Raw genomic sequence first — 27,042 nt, 5'->3', positions numbered from 1 at the left:
CTCTCAGACAGGTGAAAGGCTCTCTCAGACAGGTTTAAAGGCTCTCTCAGACAGGTTAAAGGCTCTCTCAGACAGGTGAAAGGCTCTCTCAGACAGGTTAAAGGCTCTCTCAGACAGGTGATAAAGGCTCTCTCAGACAGGTTAAAGGCTCTCTCAGACAGGTGAAAGGCTCTCTCAGACAGGTTAAAGGCTCTCTCAGACAGGTTGAAAGGCTCTCTCAGACAGGTGAAAGGCTCTCTCAGACCGGTTAAAGGCTCTCTCAGACAGGTTAAAGGCTCTCTCAGACAGGTTAAAGGCTCTCTCAGACAGGTGAAAGGCTCTCTCAGACCGGTTAAAGGCTCTCTCAGACAGGTGAAAGGCTCTCTCAGACAGGTTAAAGGTTCTCTCAGACAGGTTAAAGGCTCTCTCAGACAGGTGAAAGGCTCTCTCAGATAGGTTAAAGGCTCTCTCAGACAGGTGAAAGGCTCTCTCAGACAGGTGAAAGGCTCTCTCAGACAGGTTAAAGGCTCTCTCAGACAGGTGAAAGGCTCTCTCAGACAGGTTAAAGGCTCTCTCAGACAGGTGAAAGGCTCTCTCAGACAGGTGAAAGGCTCTCTCAGACAGGTTAAAGGCTCTCTCAGACAGGTTAAAGGCTCTCTCAGACAGGTGAAAGGCTCTCTCAGACAGGTTAAAGGCTCTCTCAGACAGGTGAAAGGCTCTCTCAGACAGGTGAAAGGCTCTCTCAGACAGGTTAAAGGCTCTCTCAGACAAGGTGAAAGGCTCTCTCAGACAGGGAAAGGCTCTCTCAGACCGGTTTTAAAGGCTCTCTCAGACAGGTTAAAGGCTCTCTCAGACAGGTTAAAGGCTCTCTCAGACAGGTGAAAGGCTCTCTCAGACCGGTTAAAGGCTCTCTCAGACAGGTGAAAGGCTCTCTCAGACAGGTTAAAGGCTCTCTCAGACAGGTTAAAGGCTCTCAGACAGGTTAAAGGCTCTCTCAGACAGGTTAAAGGCTCTCAGACAGGTGAAAGGCTCTCTCAGACAGGTGAAAGGCTCTCTCAGACAGGTGAAAGGCTCTCTCAGACAGGTGAAAGGCTCTCTCAGACAGGTTAAAGGCTCTCTCAGACAGGTTAAAGGCTCTCTCAGACAGGTGAAAGGCTCTCTCAGACAGGTTAAAGGCTCTCTCAGACAGGTTAAAGGCTCTCAGACAGGTTAAAGGCTCTCTCAGACAGGTTAAAGGCTCTCTCAGACAGGTGAAAGGCTCTCTCAGACAAGTGAAAGGCTCTCTCAGATAGGTTAAAGGCTCTCTCAGACAGGTGAAAGGCTCTCTCAGACAGGTTAAAGGCTCTCTCAGACAGGTGAAAGGCTCTCTCAGATAGGTTAAAGGCTCTCTCAGACAGGTGAAAGGCTCTCTCAGATAGGTTAAAGGCTCTCTCAGACAGGTGAAAGGCTGTCAGAGCGCTGCAAATGGCAGTGCTAGCGCCGCCACCGTGCCCTCCTGAGCCAGGGACTATCACTGGTCCGGTTTTTCCTGCTGTGTATTGCAGTTTCATTTCCTGCTACTTACTTGTGGAGCCACTCACAAGAGGCTCAGCAATGAAGCTGCACAACTGCACCAGAACCAGAAGCAAACGCCACACTAAACATTAGCCAATCTAGAACATAGCAGGATGTTTGAGTGTCTTTATTCAGCAGAGACGGAGACAGCGTTAAAAGTGAAACGCTCAAACGAACCACCTTTCCAGCACCGAGGCCTCGTGCTGGAAATTCAGCATCCAACAGCGTCAGCGTGAATCAGCGGGCGGGCTTGACCAAGAACCAGCCCCAGATGGACGCTGACGCAAACGTGCACAAGCAAACATGCCCAACAGGCAGCCAGTTCTAAAATTAGCAGTACCCAGTAAACATCAGCTCACATCTGTTCTGTACTTAACAGAATACGTCATCATCTGAGCCACCATTAGCATCTACAACTAGCAAACTCCAGCGTGTCACAGACGTGCGGTGATATTTCCCACTCGTTTCTGGAAGAACATCCCTTGGCTTGCCATCAAAGGTCCACTGGGCTGCAGGACATGGTTTTCAGGTTCTACTTTGATCTGATATCCCCTTGTCTGATGTGCATATCTGCGAGGGCGTGTCTCACGTCATGGTTTGCTGCCCTCGCAAAGGTTCACACACATCAGTCTTGTTTGCAGCGTACACGCAGAGCTGCAGGCTGGGAACGGGCCGATAGAGATCAAAGCCAAGGTCATCAGGGTCCCACTGCTTACTCCTCAGCTCAAATCCGCTCCTCATCCCTGCCTCAATCCGCTCATGTTCCAGCGCTGCCGTTGACCTCCAGCTGGCTCTCAGCGCCTCTTAGTGAGGCAATGGAACGTTCTGTCCTCTTCTGGAGATACAGCCAACACACGTCCAGACATGTGGAGACATTAAGATGGTGGAATGACCAAGGACACCGAGAGGGTGGCTGTTGCTGAGCCACTGTCTGGCAGGTGTGCCAAACAAAGTTGGGTCCAAGGCAGCGTCGGCTAATTGGCTGTGTTGCTAATCAGCCGGCCGTGTCGTGCCCCCTGTGGTGGCGGACTCCAACAGCCACCCGCGGGGCCGCCGACCTGCCGCAGCTCCTGGCCTGGCCGGCACGCCGATTACGCTGCTCTTTCTGATTAAGGACTCTGTGTGGGCTTCGTCACCGCACCGCTGGAGGATCTCAAGGACAATATTCCCACTGCTCTTGTGGCTGTGTTCAGCTCCAAACAGGCGTCCTCGTCTTCCACCATCCTCTCACCATCTCCTCTGCGATGATGTCATTAATTACTGCACGATACCAGCCCGGGGACGGTCGGGGCACGGCCTGGGTTTACATGTACAGCACGCCGCCCAACCCAACGCACCGGAATAACCCATCATTTCATTCAGACGCAGCTTAAAAAGCTATTCTGGGATTGGGTGTCGCGCTCAAGGAGACTTGAGCGTGTAGGATCTGAAATCGAACCGACGGCCTTGACTGGGACAGCCCCGGTTACAGCCGCTATGATGACAAATATAGACGACGCGGAACAGGCGACCGGCGGTTTCAGTCCAGGAACGGAACGGTGGCGTGTGATCCTTCTGTTCCCGCTCGACGCGCAGAAGCTGGGAAAACCGTCCTTTGGAAGAAAGATCAATAAGGAATCCCGCTGAATAAATCACTCACCTGCATGGGAGCCGGTCTGATTTAGCCCTCCGCTGCAGCTGATCCTATTAATAATCAAACCTGTTGACCAGCCACAAGTAAACAAGTTCTATTGTAATTTAATTTATTAGCTGTAATCAGATCAGGCGAGGGGTCAACCACACACACACAGAAACACACACACACACCAAACAGACTTACTCCAGTCACAGCACGACGACCCAGTGGGACGGCGCTCCAAACGAGCTTCATACTGGGAATTTTCACAGTGATGAAGGGGGGGGGGGGATTCATATGTTTACAGCTGTTTCCCCACTTGGAAAAAAAAAGAGGCAGCGAGCCAATCAGGAGGACGGTGGGTGGGGTTGCGAATGGAGCATGATCCGAGGCCGTTGCACAAGAACATTACAAAAATAAATGGCAAATAGGAGTGCTGGGAAGGTGGAGCGCAGCCACAATGGGAAAGGAACACCTGCGATTCCAAATCACTTCCCACTTCCTGGAGGGTAAAGGAAAGGCTAACTCAGAGGCTAAAGGAGCTGGGCTGGAGTCAGGAGGACGAGGCAGGAACGCTTCACATGGCAAATGATGAGCAAAGGAAAGCCTTGCTACACCACCTCTGAGGCTGAGACAGCCCCGTGGTGGAGCTGAGACAGCCCCGTGGTGGAGCTGAGACAGCCCCGTGGTGGAGCTGAGACAGCCCCGGAGACAGCCCCGTGGTGGAGCTGAGACGGCCCCGTGGTGGAGCTGAGACAGCCCCGTGGTGGAGCTGAGACAGCCCCGGAGACAGCCCCGTGGTGGAGCTGAGACAGCCCCGTGGTGGAGCTGTGACAGCCCCGTGGTGGAGCTGAGACAGCCCCGGAGACAGCCCCGTGGTGGAGCTGAGACGGCCCCGTGGTGGAGCTGAGACAGCCCCGTGGTGGAGCTGAGACAGCCCCGTGGTGGAGCTGAGACAGCCCCGGAGACAGCCCCGTGGTGGAGCTGAGACAGCCCCGTGGTGGAGCTGAGACAGCCCCGGAGACAGCCCCGTGGTGGAGCTGAGACGGCCCCGTGGTGGAGCTGAGACAGCCCCGTGGTGGAGCTGAGACAGCCCCGGAGACAGCCCCGTGGTGGAGCTGAGACACCCCCGTGATGGAGCTGAGACAGCCCCGTGGTGGAGCTGAGACAGCCCCGTGGTGGAGCTGAGACAGCCCCGGAGACAGCCCCGTGGTGGAGCTGAGACAGCCCCGTGGTGGAGCTGAGACAGCCCCGGAGACAGCCCCGTGGTGGAGCTGAGACGGCCCCGTGGTGGAGCTGAGACAGCCCCGTGGTGGAGCTGAGACAGCCCCGGAGACAGCCCCGTGGTGGAGCTGAGACACCCCCGTGATGGAGCTGAGACAGCCCCGTGGTGGAGCTGAGACAGCCCCGTGGTGGAGCTGAGACAGCCGCGTGGTGGAGCTGAGACAGCCGCGTGGTGGAGCTGAGACAGCCCCGTGGTGGAGCTGAGACAGCCCCGGAGACAGCCCCGTGGTGGAGCTGAGACGGCCCCGTGGTGGAGCTGAGACGGCCCCGTGGTGGAGCTGAGACAGCCCCGGAGACAGCCCCGTGGTGGAGCTGAGACGGCCCCGTGGTGGAGCTGAGACACCCCCGTGATGGAGCTGAGACAGCCCCGGAGACAGCCCCGTGGTGGAGCTGAGACAGCCCCGTGGTGGAGCTGAGACACCCCCGTGATGGAGCTGAGACAGCCCCGGAGACAGCCCCGTGGTGGAGCTGAGACAGCCCCGTGGTGGAGCTGAGACACCCCCGTGGTGGAGCTGAGACAGCCCCGTGGTGGAGCTGAGACACCCCCGTGATGGAGCTGAGACAGCCCCGGAGACAGCCCCGTGGTGGAGCTGAGACAGCCCCGTGGTGGAGCTGAGACACCCCCGTGGTGGAGCTGAGACAGCCCCGGAGACAGCCCCGTGGTGGAGCTGAGACAGCCCCGTGGTGGAGCTGAGACACCCCCGTGGTGGAGCTGAGACACCCCCGTGGTGGAGGGTGAACAGCAGTTGTGGAGTCACGTGGGAGGCTGTGAAATCCCGTTGTAAACACAATAACAGCGTGGGAAGGTTATTCTGCAGGGGATGGAGGGGTGGAGGGGTGATGGGTGGGTGATGGAGGGGTGTCACCTTGGTTAACATGGGAGCCCCCAGAGCTGCCACCTCCACAGGACTGGGGCTCCCAAACTTCCAGGCCCAACGTCTGACACTGGGCCCAGGTCAGATCAGGTTCTACTCCAGCCAGCAGCTTAGACCTGCTGATATTATCATGATTATAGCCATGTAATAACAGCAGAGGTTTCTCCTTTAGGACTGGCTTTATTCCCAGAACACGGAGCACATGTGGTGATGAGCTCAGCAGCTTTAGTGTGGAACTGCTGAGGAGCCCAGCGGAACCAGGATACCAGGGTAAATAGGGGTGAGTGGAGGGAGGGATGGGGGGGTGGAGGGAGGGAGGGAGGGAGGGGTGATGGGGGGGATGAATGATGGATGGATGGATGATGGAGGGATGGATGGATGATGGATGGATGGATGGATGATGGATGGGTGGATGGATGATGGAGGGATGGATGGATGGATGATGGATGGGTGGATGATGGATGGATGATGGATGGATGGGTGGATGGATGATGGAGGGATGGAGGGATGGATGGATGATGGATGGATGGATGATGGAGGGATGGATGGATGGATGATGGAGGGATGGATGGATGGATGATGGATGGATGGATGGATGGATGGATGGGTGGATGGATGGATGATGGATGGATGGATGAATGGATGATGGAGGGATGGAGGGATGGATGGATGATGGATGGATGGATGATGGAGGGATGGATGGATGGATGATGGAGGGATGGGTGCAGCTGCACCACATCTGTCTGAGGGAGGACGAGGTCGTCCCGTCCTCCATTAAATGCACCACATCTGTCTCCTCATCTGTCTCCTCATCTGTCTCCACATCTGTCTCCTCATCTGTCTCCACATCTGTCTCCTCATCTGTCTCCTCATCTGTCTCCTCATCTGTCTCCACATCTGTGTCCACATCTGTCTCCAGCCTTCAGAGCGTCACCAGGGGAAAAGCCTCCAAAGAAGCAGCAGCTGCTCGTGTCTCCTGACACCACAGCTGATACCACACGCGCGCGCGCACACACACACGCGCGCGCACACACACGCGATCCAAAGCGTCACAAAACCTTTCCGATTCATGGGAAACCACCAGCAGCGCGTGCGTGTGCGTGATCTGCGCTCTGCCAGCGCCACAGCAACGACTGTGACGTTGCCATAGCAACTGAAACCTCCGACACATCTGTCCTTTTCCACCGCAACACTGGGACCGAACCAGTTCGATCGTTTTGAGAACGTTGGGAACAATGGAGGGTGAACTCTTTTCTGAAGGGACCTCACACGTGCACGCACACGTGCACGCACCCAGGCGTTATACACCACTTAGGAACTTTGGTGCCATTCGACTGAAACGAGCTGTAAAAGCCGGATGGGATCCTGGTTTAAGCAAAGATTACATTGGAATCGACAGCATTCATTAAATTCCATTTCTTTATTTTAACGAGCTAAACTAACCCAACTAACCCAACTAACCCAAGACCGATCCGACACTATTTACATATCTAAACACTGACAGTGTTTGTTGACTTCATGGCAGTTTTGGAGCAGAGAAGACAAACATGCAACCAAACTCGGGTCCTCGTTAACAGCGTGGTAATAACAGCCTAATAACAGTTGTAGTCCATCCCAACCCGAGGTAAACAACTTGCATTGACACCTTGGTCACAATTACGCGGAGATAGCTTCAAACTAACTAACCAAGCCACACGCCTTGGAAAGAAAAGACACTGAATAAAAGCTTTCGGTGGCTAATTTGATCGGCATTACCCGGTAGAAGTGTGGTTAGCTTCCCCTGAACACGTCAATGGTTCCTGGGTACCACAGTAGTTAGCGTTAGCTGTCAGTGGCCAGCTTCTTGACCTTAGCTTGTCAACACGCTAACTAGCCTAGTTAGTTCCACTCATCCGTAACCAGCTTAGAATTATACTGAAGCTTCCCGTCGTTTAAATCATCTCAATGTTCAATTTGCCTTGCGTACCATGGTCGGGGATGGAAGACACTTATTCGACACTAGTTAAACGTCGCCCGGAGGAGCTTGCGTGCTAACGCTGGCTAAATGGCTAACATCATGGTTTGATATTACGCAGCCTTTGAGGCTTCGGGTACCGGACTGCCATTATAACAACTTACCGTCGGGATAACAGTGTGCACACTGAGCCAATGCCGTGGAGATCGCTGCAGTTATACTTGGGGGAACCAAGCGATTCATGAATGGATGCCAGGTATCCAAATAAATTAACGGAAAAACATCCGGGACGCTAACGGTATTACAGTGCAGCTAGGACGGCCGGACTGGGTTTTACAGTACATATGGACAAGCGCGGTGCTTTGGCGACACCTACAGCCCGTTTTAATGTCAATACTGTACAGCGATTAGTTTATGTCCGTTATCTAGGTGATTAAGGTGACAATAAAGCTTCAATTACGTTTTCACGGAGGGCTAAAACAAAACAAATTAACCAACAAAATGTCCACCTGCGGATGATACGTATGACACGTAAACGATACATCTGCATTATGGCTGAGAATCTACATTAAAACCTTTACCTCTTTATGTCCGGATCGAAGATGAAAATTGTGTATCTATATTACTGCCACATTACTCGGTCAAAAATTGCAAAACGCTGAGGTATGTGTTTGGTTTAAAATGTCTGTATTTCCCTAAGTTTACAAACTAAAGGTGTATCTAAACTCAAAGCCAAAATGTACTACAAATTTATAGTCCATTAAATGCAACACGTTCTTGAAATAAAGCCACGTGATTGGCTGTTGATATTGTGGGTCGGCCAATGAGGAAAGGCGTTATTGGTCGTCGTCAGCAACCAACGCAACACAGCGAAATAAATAGGAAGTGTCGTGACTGGCGCCGCGGTCATTCAAGAAGTTGACCAAATGTTGGATTTAAGTCGATGATTGTCGGTGTGCGTAATTGTTGAAGGATCCATTTAGCATTTAAAAGCATCTTTTCATAGCTAACATGAATCTCGGGTGAGTTTTCCCTCCCAAGCTAATATTGCTAGCAAAGCATATTCATTGGAATAACGCGACGAGTGTCAAAGTGGTAGTTTTATAACCTGAAAAATCGGTGTACTAAATGAATAAACGATTTTCACAAAGCATAATAAGTTCAAGTTGTCACTGCACCGCTTGTGGTTTCAGGTTTAGCAGGGAATGATCATCGCCATAAGAATCTGATCATCAGGACTTCAGAAGGAATTTTGTTAAAAACCCATAATAAAATCAATCTAACATACTTCTGTGATTTGTTTTGTGCCTTTTTTCCCTTCTGCACACAGAGATGGCCTGTTGTTTGAACTAGAAAATGGAAAACCAAAGGTGATTTTGCTTAGCACAGGTGAGTAAAACTAATAATTTATTACTCTTTTCTCAAGAAATTAACCTCGGTTGCTGCACAAACTTGTGTCCGAGTCAGTTTGTCATTGTATGCCTAGTAAATATGTTTTTCTTTGTGTACAGGTGTGGAAAAGAATGCCAGTAAGGTAGATTGTACAATGAAACCTCACATTATTACACACTAATGTATTTGTAATCAATGTAATTCTGCGTTTGCTTGACAATGCCAAAATTCTGCAGCATATGAGTATATCTAATTAGTCCTTAATATTTCGCTGTGTCCGCTGCCTTGATCCCACCCGACCCTGGAAGCTGTCGAGCCGACCCCGACCAGCTAACGTCCTGAGCACCAGACAGCCAAGCTGTGTGGAAAAGGTGCAAGGAGAGGAGTTTTCAGCTCAGCCGCAGTCGAGAAGGTACAGAGAAGTCAAGAGCAAGACGGGAGGAGTGGCCGCCTCCTCCGCCTTCTCCTCCACCGCCGCCACCGCCACCGCAAGGAGGAGCACCGCCATGACATTAACCAAACCTCAGGAACAAGCCAAAGAAGGATGGGAGAGAATCCTTTCAAATGTACAAATGAATCCAGCATCACACAATCCCGCCTGTCTTCAGTTATTATGAGTGCTAACAATTATTATTTGGGTTTTTTTCCCCCCCAAAGGGACGTTCAGATGGACACAACCACAGGGAGAAAACAGGCCATCTGCAGAAGGGTGAGACGGTAGCTGATGCTACGATGGGTGTACTGGACTCACTGGCGCTCAAGGATCTGACCGCTGAGCAGCTCCAGCACCTTCTCAATATCGTGGAGACGACCTGCTGCCAAGGCCCTTCAGAGAGCCACCACACCAGGGGTAAGAGCCCTAATGGGCATTGTTGGATTCTAGTCCTGACTGAGGCGTCCAGGCATCTCAGCTGACTCCTCTTGATGGGGAGGAGCTGACCTGGAGGGAGGAAGACGCCCTGTGGCACGCTCGGTGGCAAACCACCCCCGGTACATCCCGAAGGTCCCGTCCTGAAGGAACCAGCAAAGCCACATCATCTGCGAAAAGCAGAGATGAAATCCAGAGGCTCCCAAACCGGAACCCCTCCAGTTCCTGGCTGTGCCTAGGAATTCTGTCCATAAAAATGCTGAAGCGTGGTGACACCGAGAACAGGCCTGACCTACTGCCGGACCAGGCTCCGGCTCCAGTCGGATGAAGACTGAGCTGCCCTGGACCCCACACTCATGGAGCCCCTCCCCTAGGAGTTATTGAATGCCCTCTCCAAGTCCACACAGGTGGACTGGTTGGACAACCGTCCATGAACCCTCAAGCACCCTGTGAAGGGCCGAGAGGTGGTCCAGGACGGCCAGGAAGGAACCTGCATCGTTCCTCCTAAATCTGAGGAATTCTGCGGTAACCTGGGACAGCCTCAGGAGTGTGATCCCTGTTAGTGGCAACACACCCTCCGGCCCACCTTTTTTAAAAGGGTCTGCCAGTCCAGAGGCGCTGTCCTTGACCGCCACATGACGGCCCAGAGACTCGAGGTGCTCCGGGTGGACCTCTGCCCCCCTGTACCTGGCCACCGAGGAGCTTCTGGGTTACCGCGGTGACTTCAGCTCGAGCGATGAATGACGTTCACGTGCCTTTTGTCCAGATCTGCTCTCCCCATCAGTCAAAATGCAAAAATATTTAGGTTTATTCAGGAAAGTTTGAAGATATTTGTGAGGTTTTACTGGCCTTTGAGAGCATTTCTCTCTTCCTGGCAGGAAACCAAACAGACTCGGGATGCGTTTCCCCTGTGACTGATGGAGGAGGAGTGGAGAGAAGGTTGGACCAAGATGGGGAGGAGGGAGAATTAACGGATGGGTGCCACGCCACCGTGAGCTCACTGGGCCAAAACAGAAGGTGAGGGGGCCCCTCTTCAAGAAAAGGCCAAAACTTTGCCGTCGGGATTATTGAGAGTCTCTCGCTGTTGGTCTCCATTAGTCTGCCTGGGGGGCTGTTCGGCTGGTTGGACGAGCGACCTTCTGCGAGCAGAGCGGCCATCAGCAGTAAAAAGGCCCAGTGGAGGAGGGAACTAGGTGCGTAACCGTGGGAGATCCTCCTATCCACCATCTTCTTCTGATTAGAAATGAGCAAATGAGCAGCGGTGAACTGTTTTTTCCTCTGTGTCCTATTTTATAGATGAGCAAGTAGCTCAAAAGCAGCAGACCCACTGGTCCGCACCTCTCAGAGCCCAGGTATTACAGTACAGGGATTATAATATTTACTCTGGGCTACTGCCTTCCTTTGAGGAGTTATTTAAAAAGAAGGAATCAAACATGGGATTATCTCATTTATATGATGTTGCACAAAATGTCAAATTCATTTGGCAATCTTTTTCTATTTCTCTGTTTCTGCTCAGCATCCAGGGCCACACGTAAGTAGTGTGTGATTTCTGGAATCCAGACAGCAGGACGGGATCATTTACAGTGTTTTTGCTTGGTGATGTGTGTGTTCCAGGCAGAGGAAGAGTGTGTGTCACATAAAGAACAGCCCGCTGCCCTCAGGTCAAACCTCAGACTCGGGGTAAGTCTGACATCGCTCTCCCCATTTTTGGAGTGAACAGTGACACTTAAACATAAATAACAACAAGTAAACAGGTCAGATTCATACGGCCCGCAGCCGGAAACGTTCCTATTTTATCCCCAAATCCTCACTGATCCCATTAGGCCGCCGTTGGCCACCCAGAAAGCGCACGTTGATGAATGGTTTTATGCTGCTGTATGACACAATGTTGGCTGCAGGTGATCACTCCCATTGAGGAGGCGCTGAGCTTCAAGAGGAGGGAGGAGCAAAAGAGACGCTGGCTGGAGGAGCTGGATAAGCAGAGGGAGGAGACCACAGAGCGCAGGAGGCGGGAGAAGCAGCTCCAGAGTCAGGTAGCATCAGATCGGCTCCTCCGGCGTGCTGTCAGCAGTCTTGGCTCTGACGAACGTTCTCCGTGCGCCTTCAGCCCGAGGACCACGAGCTCTGGGCCTCGCACTTCGACTCCCTGCAGAGGAAGCCCCCCGTCCCAGTCCTGCTGCCCACAGCTCCCACTCCGGCCCCATTGCAAGGCGTGGAGCAGCGGGAGTGGGAGGCCACATCCAGGCTGTCTCTCCTCTCCGAGGCCATGAGCACGTGCGGGGGAGAGAGTGTGAGAGTGGCCGCTGTGGACACAACCAGCGGGAACCCAGCCAGAACCAGGTATCATAGGTGGGGGGGGGGGGGGTCCATCAAATAGGTCTTCCTATAGATAAAGCTCTGCTTCCTGCTGTGTCCAGCTATCTGAGGAGCATGACTGCCCTTCTGGACCCGGCGCAGCTGGAAGAAAGAGAGAGGAGGCGGATGAAGCAGGCGGAGCAGCAGGTGAGCCGAAACACTCTGGAGCTCAAATAGGTTCCGGCCATCTCACCCCCTGTCTCTCAGCGAGCCATCGAGGCCCAGGTCGAGGAAAAGCGGCGCCACAGGGAGCGCGAAGAGGCGATGAAGAGGAAGGAGGAGGAGGAGGAAGAGAGGAGATTGTCCCTGGAGCGAGAGATGTTGGAGAAACGATATGAGCTGGACAGGCTGAAGGAGAGACAGGTATAGGAGACACTACATATACTGTATAGTTCCTATTGGGTGGTCCTCCTGTCACTGACCAGCTTCCTCCAGGCCCACCGCAGTCAGCCAGAGGTGCAGCCCAGCGAGGGCCGCGGCGAGGAGACGGTCGGGAGGACGCCAGATCCAGACGGGGAGCTCTGCTCCTGCAGAATCTCAGGTTAGAGCCTGAAAAGCCTGCGGGGAATAGACCTGCTCACGCACACCGGGAGACGGACGCAGCATTCATGTGCTCTCATCAGCTTGCAGGGACGCCGATGGGCCGGAGAAGGTCAGAAGCTCGGCTCGCACCTACAGAGACACGGCTGTGCAGACGGGTAGGTTCTGCCCCTCCAGGAGGAGGAGCTCACCCAGATCCTGCGCTACTGGTCGGAATCTAGGGTGTCAACACTTAGCCAACGTTCCCATAAGAACCTGTCCTCTGTCTCTCTCTGTCTCTCTCTCTGTCCGTCCATTAGAAGCAACTCTCCGTCTCCCTCTCACAGGAGACGGTGTCCCTGCTCCTGCTGCTGCTCCTGCTGCTAATAGGAAGAACCAAACGGGGAAAAGGGGCAAAGAGAACATTTGTCTCCAAGGAGAGGGAGCAGACCCATACGAGCCCTTTGCTAGGACGGAGCAGAGGAAAGAAGCAAGGAGACCAGAGTGGAACACGCACAGGTAAGTCTTAAAACCAGCGCTGGAAACGCAGCATGTTCATCACACGCCACCTTTCCAGCTTCAGCCCTGGTCTGATTCCAGACCTTGTCCCTCCAGGCCCAGCCAGCAGTTTGTTCCTGCATCGGAGCGCTACGCAGCCTCAGCGCAGAAAAACCGCCAAGAGAGGCGTCTGAAGAGGCAGGCCGAGCTCCTGGCCCTGCAGGGGAGGTCCTGTCCCTCCAGGAGCGGCTGCACCCCTTATCAGGAGCCTCAGCCCTGCCCCACCAGCAGACAGGGCAGAGGGAGCCCCACCAGGAAGGTAACGGATCGCTGGGATCGCTGGGATCGCTGGGATCGCTGGGATGGGCACGCCGTTTCACCCTGGCGTTGCTTCCTGTTCCCCATGTTTCCACAGGTGGACGCTGCTTCCAGAGAACACAGCAGCACTGCAGACGCCCACGGAACAAGGTGAGCAGCTCCGTCTCGCTCTGTGTCGCATCGTGGAGTTTCCCATGATGCTTTGTGCACCGGTTCTGAAAAGAGCTGAGCAGGAAGCAACCCTTCCACACGTTGTCCCGTTCTCTTGTGTCCATCAGGAGTCGCGCTGCAGCCGTCCCTGTTGGGACACACAGGCATCAGAGTCGGCAGGACCCACCTCCCGCAACACCCCCCCTTCCTGGTGTAGGCTTCATCCCTTACGTCCGGACTCACGAAGTCTTCAACCTGGATCCACTGGAGCCCGACGACATTCCCCCACCTCGCGCCCAAGCTGGTTCGATACACCCCTTCATATTCAATCCATTAGAATGGGGGGGGGGGGTTCCTCGGTCTCCCCTGGACCAGGAGCATGTGTCAGGTTGCTGTTGTTGCCTCATGTAAAGCTAACCTGTGTGTTCTCCTCCTCAGAGGCCACTCCTGCCCCCTCCCATCGGGATCCACCCCTCCTGCCTGAGCTGATCCATGGTGCACACAATCACCAGGAAACCCTGAGGAGTCTGGCGCAGCTGCGGCGGGTAACACACACACACACACACTCTGTAACAGACACACACCGCATTAAACCTCCAGGCCCATTAGGCCGTGCTAGTCATGTGACCACTGTTGTGACGCTGTGTGTTTTTGGCCAACAGTGAGGGAGGGGGTTTGAGGGCAGGTGCAGCTGGGGCCTACATATCCAAAGGTGTGTGTTTGTGTGTTTCTGCAGGGTTTATTACAGAAGCAGAGGGAGTTGGAGAGGGATCTGAGTCCTGTTCTGAAGCACTTTGAGAACAAGCCTCGATGACCCCACCGGTCACCAGTGCAGCACTCCCCAGCCATCCTGGACAGTGGTGCACAGATGTGCGTCAGTTTATCCGTCATCCCCCTCTCAAGGCTGCGTTGGCAGAGTTAGGAAGTATCGTCTCCCTCTGCTGGCCGTCTGGAGGAGTGCAGGGGCGAAGTCCTTCAGTGGCTTCACTTCTAAAGTTCTAAAGAAGAATGGAAAACAATATCATGATATTGTCAGCTAAAAAGGGAGCAGGTCAGGTTTTTGGTTAGAGTCGTGAATTGAAATGTGCTGGTCTGGGTGTCTTCATTATAGCTAACATTGTTCTTTATTAGGCCAGTAATGGTGTAACATGAGTTGCTGGTTCAACCCCAGGTTCCGTATCAGCACTTTTGTTGTTGGTTTTTACATAATGAGCCTTAGTGAGCAGGTAATGACTTAATATGTGGGGATTTTAATTGGTTCTGTTGTAATAAATGTAACGCGATCAGTTCCTGCTGCACTGTTTTCATTGGCTCGATCATGAGGACTATTGAATATATGAATATTGGCGCCCCTCAGGGGAGCTAAAAGAAGGTTCCCAAAAAGAAGAAATGGGAGTGAGGCAAAAAGAATTCAGCAAGAGTCAGCAATTTATTGCAAACCTGCTAACTGTTCATCAGCTGATCACAAGATTAGCACCACTGCCTTTAAAAGCTCCAATCTGTCGGGTATCCACACGGCCGTGGCCTCCTGAGGGCCAAGGCACCATGGCCGTGGTCAGATGGTGGCGCTGCGTCTACGGCTTGTTGTGCCATGAACAGTCATAGAGACAAGACTTTGGCTGCTGTATCACATGTGGAAGGGTCACTGGGGGGCAAGAAGGCCGATTCTGTTGATTGTAGCTGCTGCTTTTCTGTGTTGCTGTGGTCTGAATTTGTTTAGTATCACTATTGTGTGCTGTTATCCCAAAGTAGCAGTGGACAAAGGTATGAATACACGTGTTTGTGGGTCCATAGGAGCGTATGTATGTGTGTATATGTATTCTTAATATCCATCATGCTACAGGATGGGTTGGCTGGGCCCATCCCAAACCAGCAGTTTCTAACTCTGGGGTTCTGCCAGTTCATTTAGAACCAAAAAATGCTCTCTGATAAGTCTTTGAAAAACCAACACAAGTCCGGTTGAGTTGTCTTAAGCTTCTCTTATGTCTAAAATTCTATTAATGACTCCTGACGGGCCGGCGAAGGTACCAAATGTGTCCAGCCTGCCGTCTTGCGATGGTAGTGACGTCATAAGGACGGTTTTGTCCGGCGACTCCATATGGACAGACTGACTGACAATTGGTTCATATCCGGATTCTGGATATTTATTCACTACTCACTACACGGGGGACGTGGAGTGAGTGAGCGACGTAGTGCACTGAATTTAAAATGATCGTTCGGACACTACGGCGCAAGTAAAATGGCGTCATGGTGTCGCATAATAATTACGAACCGGTCGCCGGGAAAAGTGGCCAGGTCCATTTAATTGTTTTAACACATCCGAAATACATTCAGCGGTCCTTTTTGGAAATGCGATATTTACGCTAGAATTAACTTTATATAGTGAAATAAAATATCAATGTCAATAATAAAATAATAATAATTACTTATTACCTAAAATAATTAGTGTCCTTTGACATTTTCAAGCCAAGACGTGATGGTACATTCCCAAGTCATATTCCGCTGTCGTGAAAACATTTAATAAAGCAAATTTTCTTCAAAAATGGATCCAGAGCTACTTTCCATCTTTGTAAATATTCTTTTACCGAGATTCTGTCGCCTGGTGAGGAACAGACGATTCCGAAGAACAATTTTAAGTGAGGGGCGGGGATCGGTGAAGATTGATTGATTTGTTTTTTTTTACACATTTATGTTGTAATATTTTAAGATGATCATATTCGACCCCTACTGAAAACAACTGTAAACTACACATTGATTTCTTATTTCCCCAAAATTTCATATAATATATCAAACCGCACAGTGGAAATGACCTTCAAGTCACGAGATACCGTAAAGGCTGATGGGATACATCCGAGTTAGGGGTGCATCGGTTGTGCACTACTTTTCGCAGTGCATTGTGGGATACATTGAGTGCACTCCATAGGGTACAGCGATGCTCACTGAGAATTCGGACACTATTTCAAAATGGCGTCCACACTATTGAGCGCACTATGTAGGGTACAGGGGCGAGAGTTTAAGGTGGAAGTCACAACCCGGTTAGTTAAACTGGTTACGTGGTCAAACCCACTAAAGGATAAACACGTGGTCAAATTGATTGTTTTTTATTAATACTGATCTCATGTTAGCGAGGAAAATGTGGGAAATGCAACACAGACTGCGTGCATCTGTAATCTTCATCCGTCCTGTTGTGGGTCGGGTTCTTCACAAGGTGGGGAAGATCAGGAACCCGTTGAAGATGTTGGTGGCGCTGCTCTGGGTGGTGACGATAGTGTTGTGCTGGACCGGTACCAGGGAGACCGTGTCTCCAAGCTCCAGCTCAAGGACGGCTGAGCCGGATGTAATCAGGAAGCCTTCAGACGTGTCGCACATAGACATGTGCGTCTCCTCGCCCTTCATCAGCCTCAAACACACCTGAGAACAAGTGAAGAGCAGGAAGAGCCACAGCCGTCAGGTCACGTTAATAACAGCATTTAAGAAGAGGAAGAGGAAATGTCAGTCGTTCACAAAAGCCGCCGCCAGATTTCTTTTTTAGCTAATTTTGTACAATTCATTTCGGTTCTCGACAGAGATGGAAAAGAATTCTCAGCTTCATGAAAGGAGCCTAAAAACTTCAAAGCAAATGTGAAACGTCCAGTCATGCTGGAGGATATCTGCGCACGTCCTGTTTGATGGGGTTCAGCAAGTCTGATTCGCTGTGTTTGAATGCAACCAGGGTTTGAAGCTCAGTCGCTAACTCACTCGGCGATTTGCAGAAATGTGGTAACTGAAGAAATAGATGCCTTTGATGTCACACGTGAATACGCCATTTGTCAGCGTTTTCCCTTTAAACCGTTGATCCAAGTTGGGCAGGATCTCCCTGTAAGTGAAGCAGAGAGAGGATGAAGCGTCTTCCAGTCAGTAACTGGTGCTGATGGGACAGAACGTGAGCCTCTGCACTGACCCACTAAAGACCAGAGGACTGTTGAGCTCTGCTGTCTGATAGAGAGTCCATTTGTAGCAAAAGAAGGAGGTCTGCTGGTTGGAAGGGTTCAACGGCTGCCCCTTCTCCCCCGGCTGCCCCGGTTCACCTGGAGGCCCCTGAGCACCACGGTCACCCTTCAGGCCCGGTCGTCCACTGAGGCCCATGAGCCCCGGTGTTCCCTTCTGGCCTCGGATGGGAAGACCTGGCTCCCCTGTTGGCAGGAGCAAACCTTTTCTTACACACTGTGCACACTGGAATATACGAGGTGTTAGCATGGAATTAGACACAGAAATGATCACAGTTTTAATTGCAGCAAGCTCGGTGGGAGTTCATTATCAGCTCACCTGGGTCTCCTTCCTCCCCCTTCAAACCATCTTTTCCATGTTGCCCGTGGGTTCCGGGAATGCCAGGAAGTCCCGGGATCCCACAGTGCTGCGTAGCAACTGGGCCGACACAGGCGTAGAGGAGCGATGCTGCTGTGAGGACGTTCAGCCCCCGGGCGGCCTGAGCGAGCGCACAGAGACGCTAAGGCTTCAGCATCAGAGGAGAACTTAGCAACAACATCAACGTCAACGCGACGGAGCGCGGAACGTTCATCGTTCCATCAGAGAAACCACAAAAACAACATCCCATTTGTCTCTTTTGTGTAAACTGATGTTCCCCCCTGATCTCACCATGTTGAAGAAGGTGGAGCGCGCTCTTCCTCCGTGGACGGTGAAGCCGACGAAGAGATATTCGACTGTCCTGTTTCGGCGCCAGCGGCGACAGAGACAAAGCAGGAAGTGAAACCTTCACTGGGTGCCTCACAACACCGACCGTTGGAGGGGAAAGGCCGGAGAAATAATTGGAATGACAAGAATTGATGACTAAGCTTAAGTTACCATAAACTTACCAGATACACAGTTTCCAAAACAACAGAAAGTTCTGTTTCTGTGAACTTCCTCTTCTAGTTTTCCTTCTGAGTGATGATCGAAGTTCCCAGGTCAGGTTCTCATGGGTGAGAGTGTGTGTGTGTGGAGGGGTGTGTGTGTGTGTGTGTGTGTGCATGTGCATGTGTTGGTCAGGTCCTCGAAAGTCAGTGTGTGTGTGTGTGTGTGTTGGTCAGGTCCTCATTGATGAGTGTGTCTGTATTGGTCAGGTCCTCATAGGTGAGTGTGTGCTTGTTGATCCTCATAGGTGGGTGTGTGTGTGTTGGTCAGGTCCTCATAGGTGAGTGTGTGTGTGTTGGTCAGGTCCTCATAGGTGAGTGTGTGTGTGTTGGTCAGGTCCTCATAGATGAGTGTGTGTGTTGGTCAGGTCCTCATAGGTGAGTGTGTGTGTGTTGGTCAGGTCCTCATAGGTGAGTGTGTGTGTGTGTGTGTTGGTCAGGTCCTCATAGGTGAATGTTTGTGTGTTGGTCAGATCCTCATAGATGAGTGTGTGTGTGTGTGTGTGTTGGTCAGGTCCTCATAGGTGAGTGTTTGGGTGTTGGTCAGGTCCTCATAGATGAGTGTGAGTGTTGGTCAGGTCCTCATAGGTGAGTGTGTGTGTATTGGTCAGGTCCTCATAGGTGAGTGTTTGGGTGTTGGTCAGGTCCTCATAGATGAGTGTGAGTGTTGGTCAGGTCCTCATAGGTGAGTGTGTGTGTATTGGTCAGGTCCTCATAGATGAGTATGTGTGTGTTGGTCAGATCCTCATAGATGTGTGTTTGTGTGTGTGTGTTGGTCAGGTCCTTATAGGTGAGTGTGTGTGTGTGTGTGTTGGTCAGGTCCTTATAGGTGAATGTTTGTGTGTTGGTCAGATCCTCATAGATGAGTGTGTGTGTGTGTGTTGGTCAGGTCCTCATAGGTGAGTGTGTGTGTGTGTGTGTTGGTCAGGTCCTCATAGGTGAATGTTTGTGTGTTGGTCAGATCCTCATAGATGAGTGTGTGTGTGTGTGTGTTGGTCAGGTCCTCATAGGTGAGTGTTTGGGTGTTGGTCAGGTCCTCATAGATGAGTGTGTGTGTTGGTCAGGTCCTCATAGGTGAGTGTGTGTGTGTGTGTGTTGGTCAGGTCCTCATAGGTGAGTGTTTGGGTGTTGGTCAGGTCCTCATAGGTGAGTGTGAGTGTTGGTCAGGTCCTCATAGGTGAGTGTGTGTGTATTGGTCAGGTCCTCATAGGTGAGTGTGTGTGTGTTGGTCAGGTCCTCATAGGTGAATGTTTGTGTGTTGGTCAGATCCTCATAGATGAGTGTGTGTGTGTGTGTGTTGGTCAGGTCCTCATAGGTGAGTGTTTGGGTGTTGGTCAGGTCCTCATAGGTGAGTGTGTGTGTTGGTCAGGTCCTCATAGGTGAGTGTGTGTGTGTTGGTCAGGTCCTCATAGGTGAGTGTGTGTGTTGGTCAGGTCCTCATAGGTGAGTGTTTGGGTGTTGGTCAGGTCCTCATAGATGAGTGTGAGTGTTGGTCAGGTCCTCATAGGTGAGTGTGTGTGTATTGGTCAGGTCCTCATAGATGAGTATGTGTGTGTTGGTCAGGTCCTCATAGGTGAGTGTGTGTGTGTTGGTCAGGTCCTCATAGGTGAGTGTGTGTGTATTGGTCAGGTCCTCATAGATGAGTGTGTGTGTGTTGGTCAGGTCCTCATAGGTGAGTGTGTGTGTGTTGGTCAGGTCCTCATAGGTGAGTGTGTGTGTGTTGGTCAGGTCCTCATAGATGAGTGTGTGTGTTGGTCAGGTCCTCATAGATGAGTGTGTGTGTTGGTCAGGTCCTCATAGATGAGTGTGTGTGTTGGTCAGGTCCTCATAGGTGAGTGTGTGTGTGTTGGTCAGGTCCTCATAGGTGAGTGTGTGTGTGTTGGTCAGGTCCTCATAGATGAGTGTGTGTGTTGGTCAGGTCCTCATAGGTGAGTGTGTGTGTGTTGGTCAGGTCCTCATAGATGAGTGTGTGTGTTGGTCAGGTCCTCATAGATGAGTGTGTGTGTTGGTCAGGTCCTCATAGATGAGTGTGTGTGTTGGTCAGGTCCTCATAGGTGAGTGTGTGTGTGTTGGTCAGGTCCTCATAGGTGAGTGTGTGTGTGTGTTGGTCAGGTCCTCATAGATGAGTGTGTGTGTTGGTCAGGTCCTCATAGGTGAGTGTTTGGGTGTTGGTCAGGTCCTCATAGATGAGTGTGTGTGTTGGTCAGGTCCTCATAGGTGAGTGTGTGTGTGTTGGTCAGGTCCTCATAGGTGAGTGTGTGTGTGTTGGTCAGGTCCTCATAGATGAGTGTGTGTGTGTGTGTGTTGGTCAGGTCCTCATAGGTGAGTGTTTGGGTGTTGGTCAGGTCCTCATAGATGAGTGTGTGTGTTGGTCAGGTCCTCATAGATGAGTGTGTGTGTGTGTGTTGGTCAGGTCCTCATAGGTGAGTGTGTGTGTGTGTGTGTTGGTCAGGTCCTCATAGGTGAATGTTTGTGTGTTGGTCAGATCCTCATAGATGAGTGTGTGTGTGTGTGTGTTGGTCAGGTCCTCATAGGTGAGTGTTTGGGTGTTGGTCAGGTCCTCATAGATGAGTGTGTGTGTTGGTCAGGTCCTCATAGGTGAGTGTGTGTGTGTGTGTGTTGGTCAGGTCCTCATAGGTGAGTGTTTGGGTGTTGGTCAGGTCCTCATAGGTGAGTGTGAGTGTTGGTCAGGTCCTCATAGGTGAGTGTGTGTGTATTGGTCAGGTCCTCATAGGTGAGTGTGTGTGTGTTGGTCAGGTCCTCATAGGTGAATGTTTGTGTGTTGGTCAGATCCTCATAGATGAGTGTGTGTGTGTGTGTGTTGGTCAGGTCCTCATAGGTGAGTGTTTGGGTGTTGGTCAGGTCCTCATAGGTGAGTGTGTGTGTTGGTCAGGTCCTCATAGGTGAGTGTGTGTGTGTTGGTCAGGTCCTCATAGGTGAGTGTGTGTGTTGGTCAGGTCCTCATAGGTGAGTGTTTGGGTGTTGGTCAGGTCCTCATAGATGAGTGTGAGTGTTGGTCAGGTCCTCATAGGTGAGTGTGTGTGTATTGGTCAGGTCCTCATAGATGAGTATGTGTGTGTTGGTCAGGTCCTCATAGGTGAGTGTGTGTGTGTTGGTCAGGTCCTCATAGGTGAGTGTGTGTGTATTGGTCAGGTCCTCATAGATGAGTGTGTGTGTGTTGGTCAGGTCCTCATAGGTGAGTGTGTGTGTGTTGGTCAGGTCCTCATAGATGAGTGTGTGTGTTGGTCAGGTCCTCATAGATGAGTGTGTGTGTTGGTCAGGTCCTCATAGATGAGTGTGTGTGTTGGTCAGGTCCTCATAGGTGAGTGTGTGTGTGTTGGTCAGGTCCTCATAGGTGAGTGTGTGTGTGTTGGTCAGGTCCTCATAGATGAGTGTGTGTGTTGGTCAGGTCCTCATAGGTGAGTGTGTGTGTGTTGGTCAGGTCCTCATAGATGAGTGTGTGTGTTGGTCAGGTCCTCATAGATGAGTGTGTGTGTTGGTCAGGTCCTCATAGATGAGTGTGTGTGTTGGTCAGGTCCTCATAGGTGAGTGTGTGTGTGTTGGTCAGGTCCTCATAGGTGAGTGTGTGTGTGTTGGTCAGGTCCTCATAGATGAGTGTGTGTGTTGGTCAGGTCCTCATAGGTGAGTGTTTGGGTGTTGGTCAGGTCCTCATAGATGAGTGTGTGTGTTGGTCAGGTCCTCATAGGTGAGTGTGTGTGTGTTGGTCAGGTCCTCATAGGTGAGTGTGTGTGTGTTGGTCAGGTCCTCATAGATGAGTGTGTGTGTTGGTCAGGTCCTCATAGATGAGTGTGTGTGTTGGTCAGGTCCTCATAGGTGAGTGTGTGTGTGTGTTGGTCAGGTCCTCATAGGTGAGTGTGTGTGTGTTGGTCAGGTCCTCATAGGTGAGTGTGTGTGTGTGTGTGTTGGTCAGGTCCTCATAGGTGAATGTTTGTGTGTTGGTCAGATCCTCATAGATGAGTGTGTGTGTGTGTGTGTGTGTGTTGGTCAGGTCCTCATAGGTGAGTGTTTGGGTGTTGGTCAGGTCCTCATAGATGAGTGTGTGTGTTGGTCAGGTCCTCATAGGTGAGTGTGTGTGTATTGGTCAGGTCCTCATAGATGAGTGTGTGTGTGTTGGTCAGGTCCTCATAGGTGAGTGTGTGTGTGTGTGTTGGTCAGGTCCTCATAGGTGAATGTTTGTGTGTTGGTCAGATCCTCATAGATGAGTGTGTGTGTATTGGTCAGGTCCTCATAGATGAGTGTGTGTGTGTTGGTCAGGTCCTCATAGGTGAGTGTGTGTGTGTGTGTTGGTCAGGTCCTCATAGGTGAATGTTTGTGTGTTGGTCAGATCCTCATAGATGAGTGTGTGTGTGTGTGTGTTGGTCAGGTCCTCATAGGTGAGTGTGTGTGTGTTGGTCAGGTCCTCATTAAAACATTAAATGGAAATCTGTGGGTTTTTTGAGCAGGACAACACAACAAGTGACAACAGTTTTGTTGAGAAAACAGAGTTTTAATCCAGAAGGTGGTCCTTCTTATTCAGAGAAGGGGCATTTGTTAAAGCATTCGGTCACTAATCCAGCATGACAGGTCCAACACGTGGTGACCTCGTATCTCCCTACCAAACACCAAACACAGGAAGAATCTCTGAACTCGGTAGTTCTGACACAGTTGTTGTTGATTTATTGTGTGTGTGTGTGTGTGTGTGTGTGGAGACACTCCTGCAACAAAAGACTACGGAGTTTTGCAGTTGTGTTAATTAGGATGCAGCAGGAAGCCGGAGAAGATGCTGTAACCCGCCGGATCGCCTCTCATGCCTACGTAGGTCTTCGACTCCAGCCAGACCTCCTCGTCCTTGGAGAGGTGAACTGTGAGACCTCCGGAAGTCACCTGAGTCAGTGCGGGTAGAAATCCAATTAACGGTTGAGATCCTAAACAAATGCCCAAACTTGAGAGGTGGAGGAAACGTGTTTGGCTCGCACACCTGCTTTCTGGTCTGGCGATGGTCACAGAACAGTGAGAGGACGTTCTGGCCCAGGTTCATCTGCACGCACAGCCGCTTATCCAGAGAGGCATGGAACACGAAGAAGTAGGTTCCTGGCACCCGACACCTGCCGCCCACAACACAACACCTGGAGTCAGAGGCTGGACACAGCTGCTGTCAACATCTGAGTGGGTGGGGGAGGGGAGTGGGTGGAGGAGTGGGTGGGTGGGGGAGTGGGTGGGTGGGGGAGTGAGTGGGTGGGTGGGGGAGTGGGTGGGGGAGTGGGTGAGTGGGTGGAGGAGTGGGTGGGTGGGGGAGTGGGTGGGTGGGTGGGGGAGTGAGTGGGTGGTGGGTGGGTGGGGGAGGGGAGTGGGTGGGGGAGTGAGTGGGTGGTGGGTGGGTGGGGGAGTGAGTGGGTGGGTGGGGGAGTGAGTGGGTGGTGGGTGGGTGGGGGAGGGGAGTGGGTGGGTGGGTGAGGGAATGAGTGGGTGGGTGGGGGAGTGGGTGGTTGGGTGGGTGGGTGAGGGAGTAAGTGGGTGGGTGGAGGAGTGGGTGGGTGGGGGAGTGAGTGGGTGGGTGGGGGAGTGGGTGGGGGAGTGGGTGAGTGGGTGGGTGGGGGAGTGAGTGGGTGGGTGGATGGGTGAGTGGGTGAGTGAGTGGGTGGGTGGTGGGTGGGTGGGGAGTGGGTGGGTGAGGGAATGAGTGGGTGGGTGGGGGAGTGGGTGGTTGGGTGGGTGGGTGAGGGAGTAAGTGGGTGGGTAGGGGAGTGAGTGGGTGGGTGGGGGAGTGTGTGGTGGGTGGGTGGTGGTTGGGTGGGGAGTGGGTAGGGGAGTGAGTGGGTGGGTGGGGGAGTGGGTGGGGGAGTGTGTGGTGGGTGGGTGGTGGTTGGGTGGAGGGTTGAGTTTAGTCGCTGTCTGGTCCTGCTCTCCTACCTCCTGGACCCTGTGGCTCACCTGTGGCTCACCTGAGTCTAACCCTCCCAGCTTCTATCCTCACCCACCCACTCACCCTTCCACAGTCTTTGTCCCTTTGTGTCTCACGTTTCCAGATCATAGTGTTTGTATTTCTGACCGTCTACCTGAGGACTTGGACTCGTTCGTCTGACTGATTCTGGTATGAACCTGAGAAATTAACATGAGAACCTCCTGAACTGTCTGTGGTTACTTCTTGAGAGGACAGTCTGACCAAACATGGACGGCACGTTCACCTGAATCGTCCCGTCTCAGTGTTGTAATCATTGTTGATGTTGGTGATGACCTTGGTGAAGCGAATGACGCTGGATCTGTCAGGGTATTGGTTGGTTCCCCTGGCAACACTGAAGGCAGCCCGCTGTTGGGCACCAACAGTCCTGCAACAACAACACAACAATCATTGAGAATACAAATTCTGTCTTTTGGAAGATTAGATGTTCTCCTTATTCAGATGTCTGACTCTATTACCCTGAATCTCCTGGTTCTCCAGGTAAACCAGGCAGTCCTCGCCCTCCCGCCTGTCCCGGATCCCCACTTTGACCTCGTTTACCAGAGATTCCCGCCATCCCGGGCTCCCCCTTTGCTCCCTTCAAGGGGGCAAGAGCATCATCCAAAAGTACTCCTACAAACAGCAGGGACATTAACAACAGGAGGATATTCCTGACAGGAGGACACAAACTCAAACATCTGGAGAGTCCTTAAAAGAATAGATAATCGTGTTTAAGTGAATTTTGGCTGACTGTCATTAATCAAATTCCATTTCAACTTTCATTGAAAAAAACATCCCTTTCCTGGGGTGACAGAGGACATCCGATCACATCCTGTCCCCGTTTGCATCTACCTGGTTGTCCTTTTTCGCCTTTTACTCCATCACGACCATCTCTGCCAGGAGAGCCAGGAAAACCTGAGCATGAGGAGGTAAACAAGGGAAGTAAACACATAAAATGGGACTGTAACACACACACACACACACACACACACACACACACCTGGCAGCCCTGGTATTCCTCCTGCAGGGCAGGACTCAATAGAAGTCGCTTGGCTGAAGCACAATGAGAGCGCAGCAGCGAGGAGGCAGCAAGGGTGCGTCATGACTGAAGAACTGATCCAAGAGAGGAGAAACAGGTCAGAGGAGGAGAAAATAAGGGACATCTGTTTGTTCTCTCTCTTTCCTACTCAGGGTAAAGACTAGAGACAGTAAGAAACAGTAAGAGGATGAGGAGAAAAAGGGGAATAAATCAAGTGAGAGAGTTTTCCGCTGTGAAATGGAGACATTAGGAAGAGAAAGTAACCAAAAAAAGAGGATGAAACATTGTTTTACCAAGTTTTGATGAGCATGTGAAAGAATGAGGAAAATCGTGACGAAAACTTACCTGAGAGCCCAGATACTCCACAGCCAGGGAACCTGTCAAAACCACTGCTAACCTTCGGCTCCTGCAGCAGCCGGAGGAGGAACTCATGTCAAACCAAGCGAGTCAGCAGTTTTGCCTCTGGAAGAGTCACTGTAAATATGGCGGCTGACAATTACAGCGAAAGAGAGACCAGTGTCGGTGTGCTGGGGCCAAATGAGTTTGCGAATTAAAGCTCCATTCTGTAAAAGATTTGATAATCAACAGTCAAAAATAATTATCACAGGTGTGTTATCACTCCAAGTTATTAATTAATCCTAGAACAAAACATGGCTCCAGTTCATTTGAAAGCCTGACTCTTGGCATCACTCATCTGAGCTGGAAGACAAAAAAGCCACGTTTGTAGTTGTATATCGGCCCCCTGCTGGGCCACATTCAGAGTTCCTGTCTGAGTTCTCTGATTTCTTATCTGACTTGGTCCTTAGAACGGACAAAGTCATTATCATTGGAGACGTTGTAAAATAGACAGCTATCATGTAGCCTGGAAAGACTGTCCGGTTGTTCACAAAAAGGCCCTTCGCAAGGCTGGAACAGCTTATTTTTCTTCTTTAATTGAGGAAAATAAGAACAACCCCATGTTTCTTTTCAGCACTGTGGCCAAATTAACTAAGAGTCACAGTGTTTTAGATCCACGTATCCCTTCTTCCCTTAGTGGTGAAGACTTCATGAGCTTCTTCACTGATAAAGTTCTAGCTATCAGAGAGAAAGCTAAGCAGGCCATCCCAACAACTGGACCATCACCAGATGTGCTGACTGTGGGAACATACAGGGTCTCCAACGAGCCCTTAAGCTCCTTCAGCCCTATATATTTTTCTGAGGCCTCTTCGCTAATTCAGAAATCCAAGACCACCACGTGTCCTTTAGATCCCATCCCAACACACTTGTTGAAGGATGTTCTACCACTGATAGGCAGTTCTATCCTGGACCAGATCAATGGTTCTTTAGTGACAGGTTATGGACCCCGGTCCTACAAGGTGGCAGTGATTAAGCCGTTGCTTAAAAAACCATCACTGGATCCTGACGTATTAGCAAATTATAGGCCGATATCCAACCTTCCTTTTATCTCTAAAGTTCTAGAGAAGGTGGTGGTGACACAGTTACTGGAGCACCTGCAGAGGAACAGCCTGTTTGAGATGTTTCAGTCAGGCTTTAGAGCTCATCACAGCACAGAAACAGCACTTCTTAAAGTCACTAATGATCTTCTCATAGCTTCAGATCATGGACTGGTCTCTATGCTGGTTCTGCTGGACCTCAGTGCTGCTTTTGATCCAGTTGATCACAGCATCCTGTTACAGAGACTGGAACATCTGATTGGGATTAAAGGGACAGCACTAGACTGGTTTGGATCATACTTATCTGATAGATACCAGTTTGCTCATGTCCATGGTGTTCCCTCCTCATACAGTAGGGTTAGCCATGGAGTTCCTCAAGGTT

General features: G+C 51.3%; 5 protein-coding genes across 14 annotated transcripts in view; 1 reads left to right on the top strand and 4 right to left on the bottom strand.

Moving 5' to 3' along the window:
• Positions 1–7,666, bottom strand: part of ip6k1 (inositol hexakisphosphate kinase 1) — a 31,146-nt gene extending 23,480 nt beyond the window's left edge. Inside the window, exon 1 of one of the 3 annotated variants that reach the window (XM_029826824.1) lies at positions 7,426–7,666. The gene's annotated coding sequence lies outside the window, so the exon portion shown is untranslated. Of the gene's footprint in view, positions 1–3,172; positions 3,192–7,425 lie in introns of those variants that run through there. The other 2 variants (XM_029826822.1, XM_029826823.1) reach the window with 2 other exon arrangements.
• The window catches only part of LOC105418562 (WW domain-binding protein 11-like), a 1,118,483-nt gene that overhangs the window by 362,221 nt on the left and 729,220 nt on the right, over positions 1–27,042 (bottom strand). The gene's annotated exons all lie outside the window — the stretch shown is intronic.
• On the top strand, positions 8,095–14,649 carry ccdc66 (coiled-coil domain containing 66). Its single transcript, XM_011617444.2, has 22 exons — positions 8,095–8,283; positions 8,592–8,650; positions 8,773–8,795; positions 8,962–9,219; positions 9,311–9,503; positions 10,400–10,538; positions 10,620–10,714; positions 10,818–10,873; positions 11,038–11,052; positions 11,136–11,201; positions 11,420–11,554; positions 11,629–11,861; positions 11,939–12,023; positions 12,084–12,239; positions 12,312–12,417; positions 12,500–12,574; positions 12,716–12,914; positions 13,011–13,212; positions 13,309–13,361; positions 13,490–13,665; positions 13,800–13,906; positions 14,098–14,649. The coding sequence occupies exons 1-22, from the start codon at positions 8,273–8,275 to the stop codon at positions 14,173–14,175; spliced, it is 2,520 nt and encodes an 839-aa protein (XP_011615746.2). The 5' UTR covers positions 8,095–8,272; the 3' UTR covers positions 14,176–14,649.
• LOC101062052 (complement C1q subcomponent subunit B-like) lies at positions 16,447–18,157 on the bottom strand. Its single transcript, XM_003976493.3, has 5 exons — positions 17,997–18,157; positions 17,667–17,826; positions 17,302–17,533; positions 17,100–17,217; positions 16,447–16,772 (listed from the first exon to the last, which is right to left on the bottom strand). The coding sequence occupies exons 1-5, from the start codon at positions 17,997–17,999 to the stop codon at positions 16,563–16,565; spliced, it is 723 nt and encodes a 240-aa protein (XP_003976542.1). The 5' UTR covers positions 18,000–18,157; the 3' UTR covers positions 16,447–16,562.
• LOC101061147 (complement C1q subcomponent subunit C-like) lies at positions 22,737–25,732 on the bottom strand. Its single transcript, XM_011617445.2, has 7 exons — positions 25,573–25,732; positions 25,189–25,301; positions 25,041–25,103; positions 24,668–24,821; positions 24,436–24,576; positions 23,229–23,355; positions 22,737–23,134 (listed from the first exon to the last, which is right to left on the bottom strand). The coding sequence occupies exons 2-7, from the start codon at positions 25,289–25,291 to the stop codon at positions 23,000–23,002; spliced, it is 723 nt and encodes a 240-aa protein (XP_011615747.2). The 5' UTR covers positions 25,292–25,301; positions 25,573–25,732; the 3' UTR covers positions 22,737–22,999.

Source organism: Takifugu rubripes, chromosome 19 (assembly GCF_901000725.2).
Source record: "Takifugu rubripes chromosome 19, fTakRub1.2, whole genome shotgun sequence".
Lineage (NCBI taxonomy): Eukaryota > Metazoa > Chordata > Actinopteri > Tetraodontiformes > Tetraodontidae > Takifugu > Takifugu rubripes.
The sequence above is the reverse complement of the archived record's forward strand: the minus strand, read 5'-3'. Positions and strand labels throughout refer to the sequence as shown.

Bases quoted from the DNA above. Each gene is read 5' to 3' on its own strand.
- LOC101061147 (XM_011617445.2), bottom strand. From the start codon at position 25,291: ATGACGCACCCTTGCTGCCTCCTCGCTGCTGCGCTCTCATTGTGCTTC. The intron at 24,822-25,040 runs GTAGATGCAAAC...TGCTGTTTGTAG, and splicing joins AGGCGAAAAAGGACAACCAG to GAGTACTTTTGGATGATGCT. The intron at 24,577-24,667 runs GTAATAGAGTCA...TTGTTGTTGCAG, and splicing joins GGAGAACCAGGAGATTCAGG to GACTGTTGGTGCCCAACAGC.
- LOC101062052 (XM_003976493.3), bottom strand. The intron at 17,534-17,666 runs GTGAGCTGATAA...TCCTGCCAACAG, and splicing joins GGGGGAGGAAGGAGACCCAG to GGGAGCCAGGTCTTCCCATC. The intron at 17,218-17,301 runs GTCAGTGCAGAG...CTTCACTTACAG, and splicing joins AGTCCTCTGGTCTTTAGTGG to GGAGATCCTGCCCAACTTGG.
- ccdc66 (XM_011617444.2), top strand. The intron at 8,796-8,961 runs GTAGATTGTACA...CGACCCTGGAAG, and splicing joins TGGAAAAGAATGCCAGTAAG to CTGTCGAGCCGACCCCGACC. The intron at 12,240-12,311 runs GTATAGGAGACA...AGCTTCCTCCAG, and splicing joins ACAGGCTGAAGGAGAGACAG to GCCCACCGCAGTCAGCCAGA.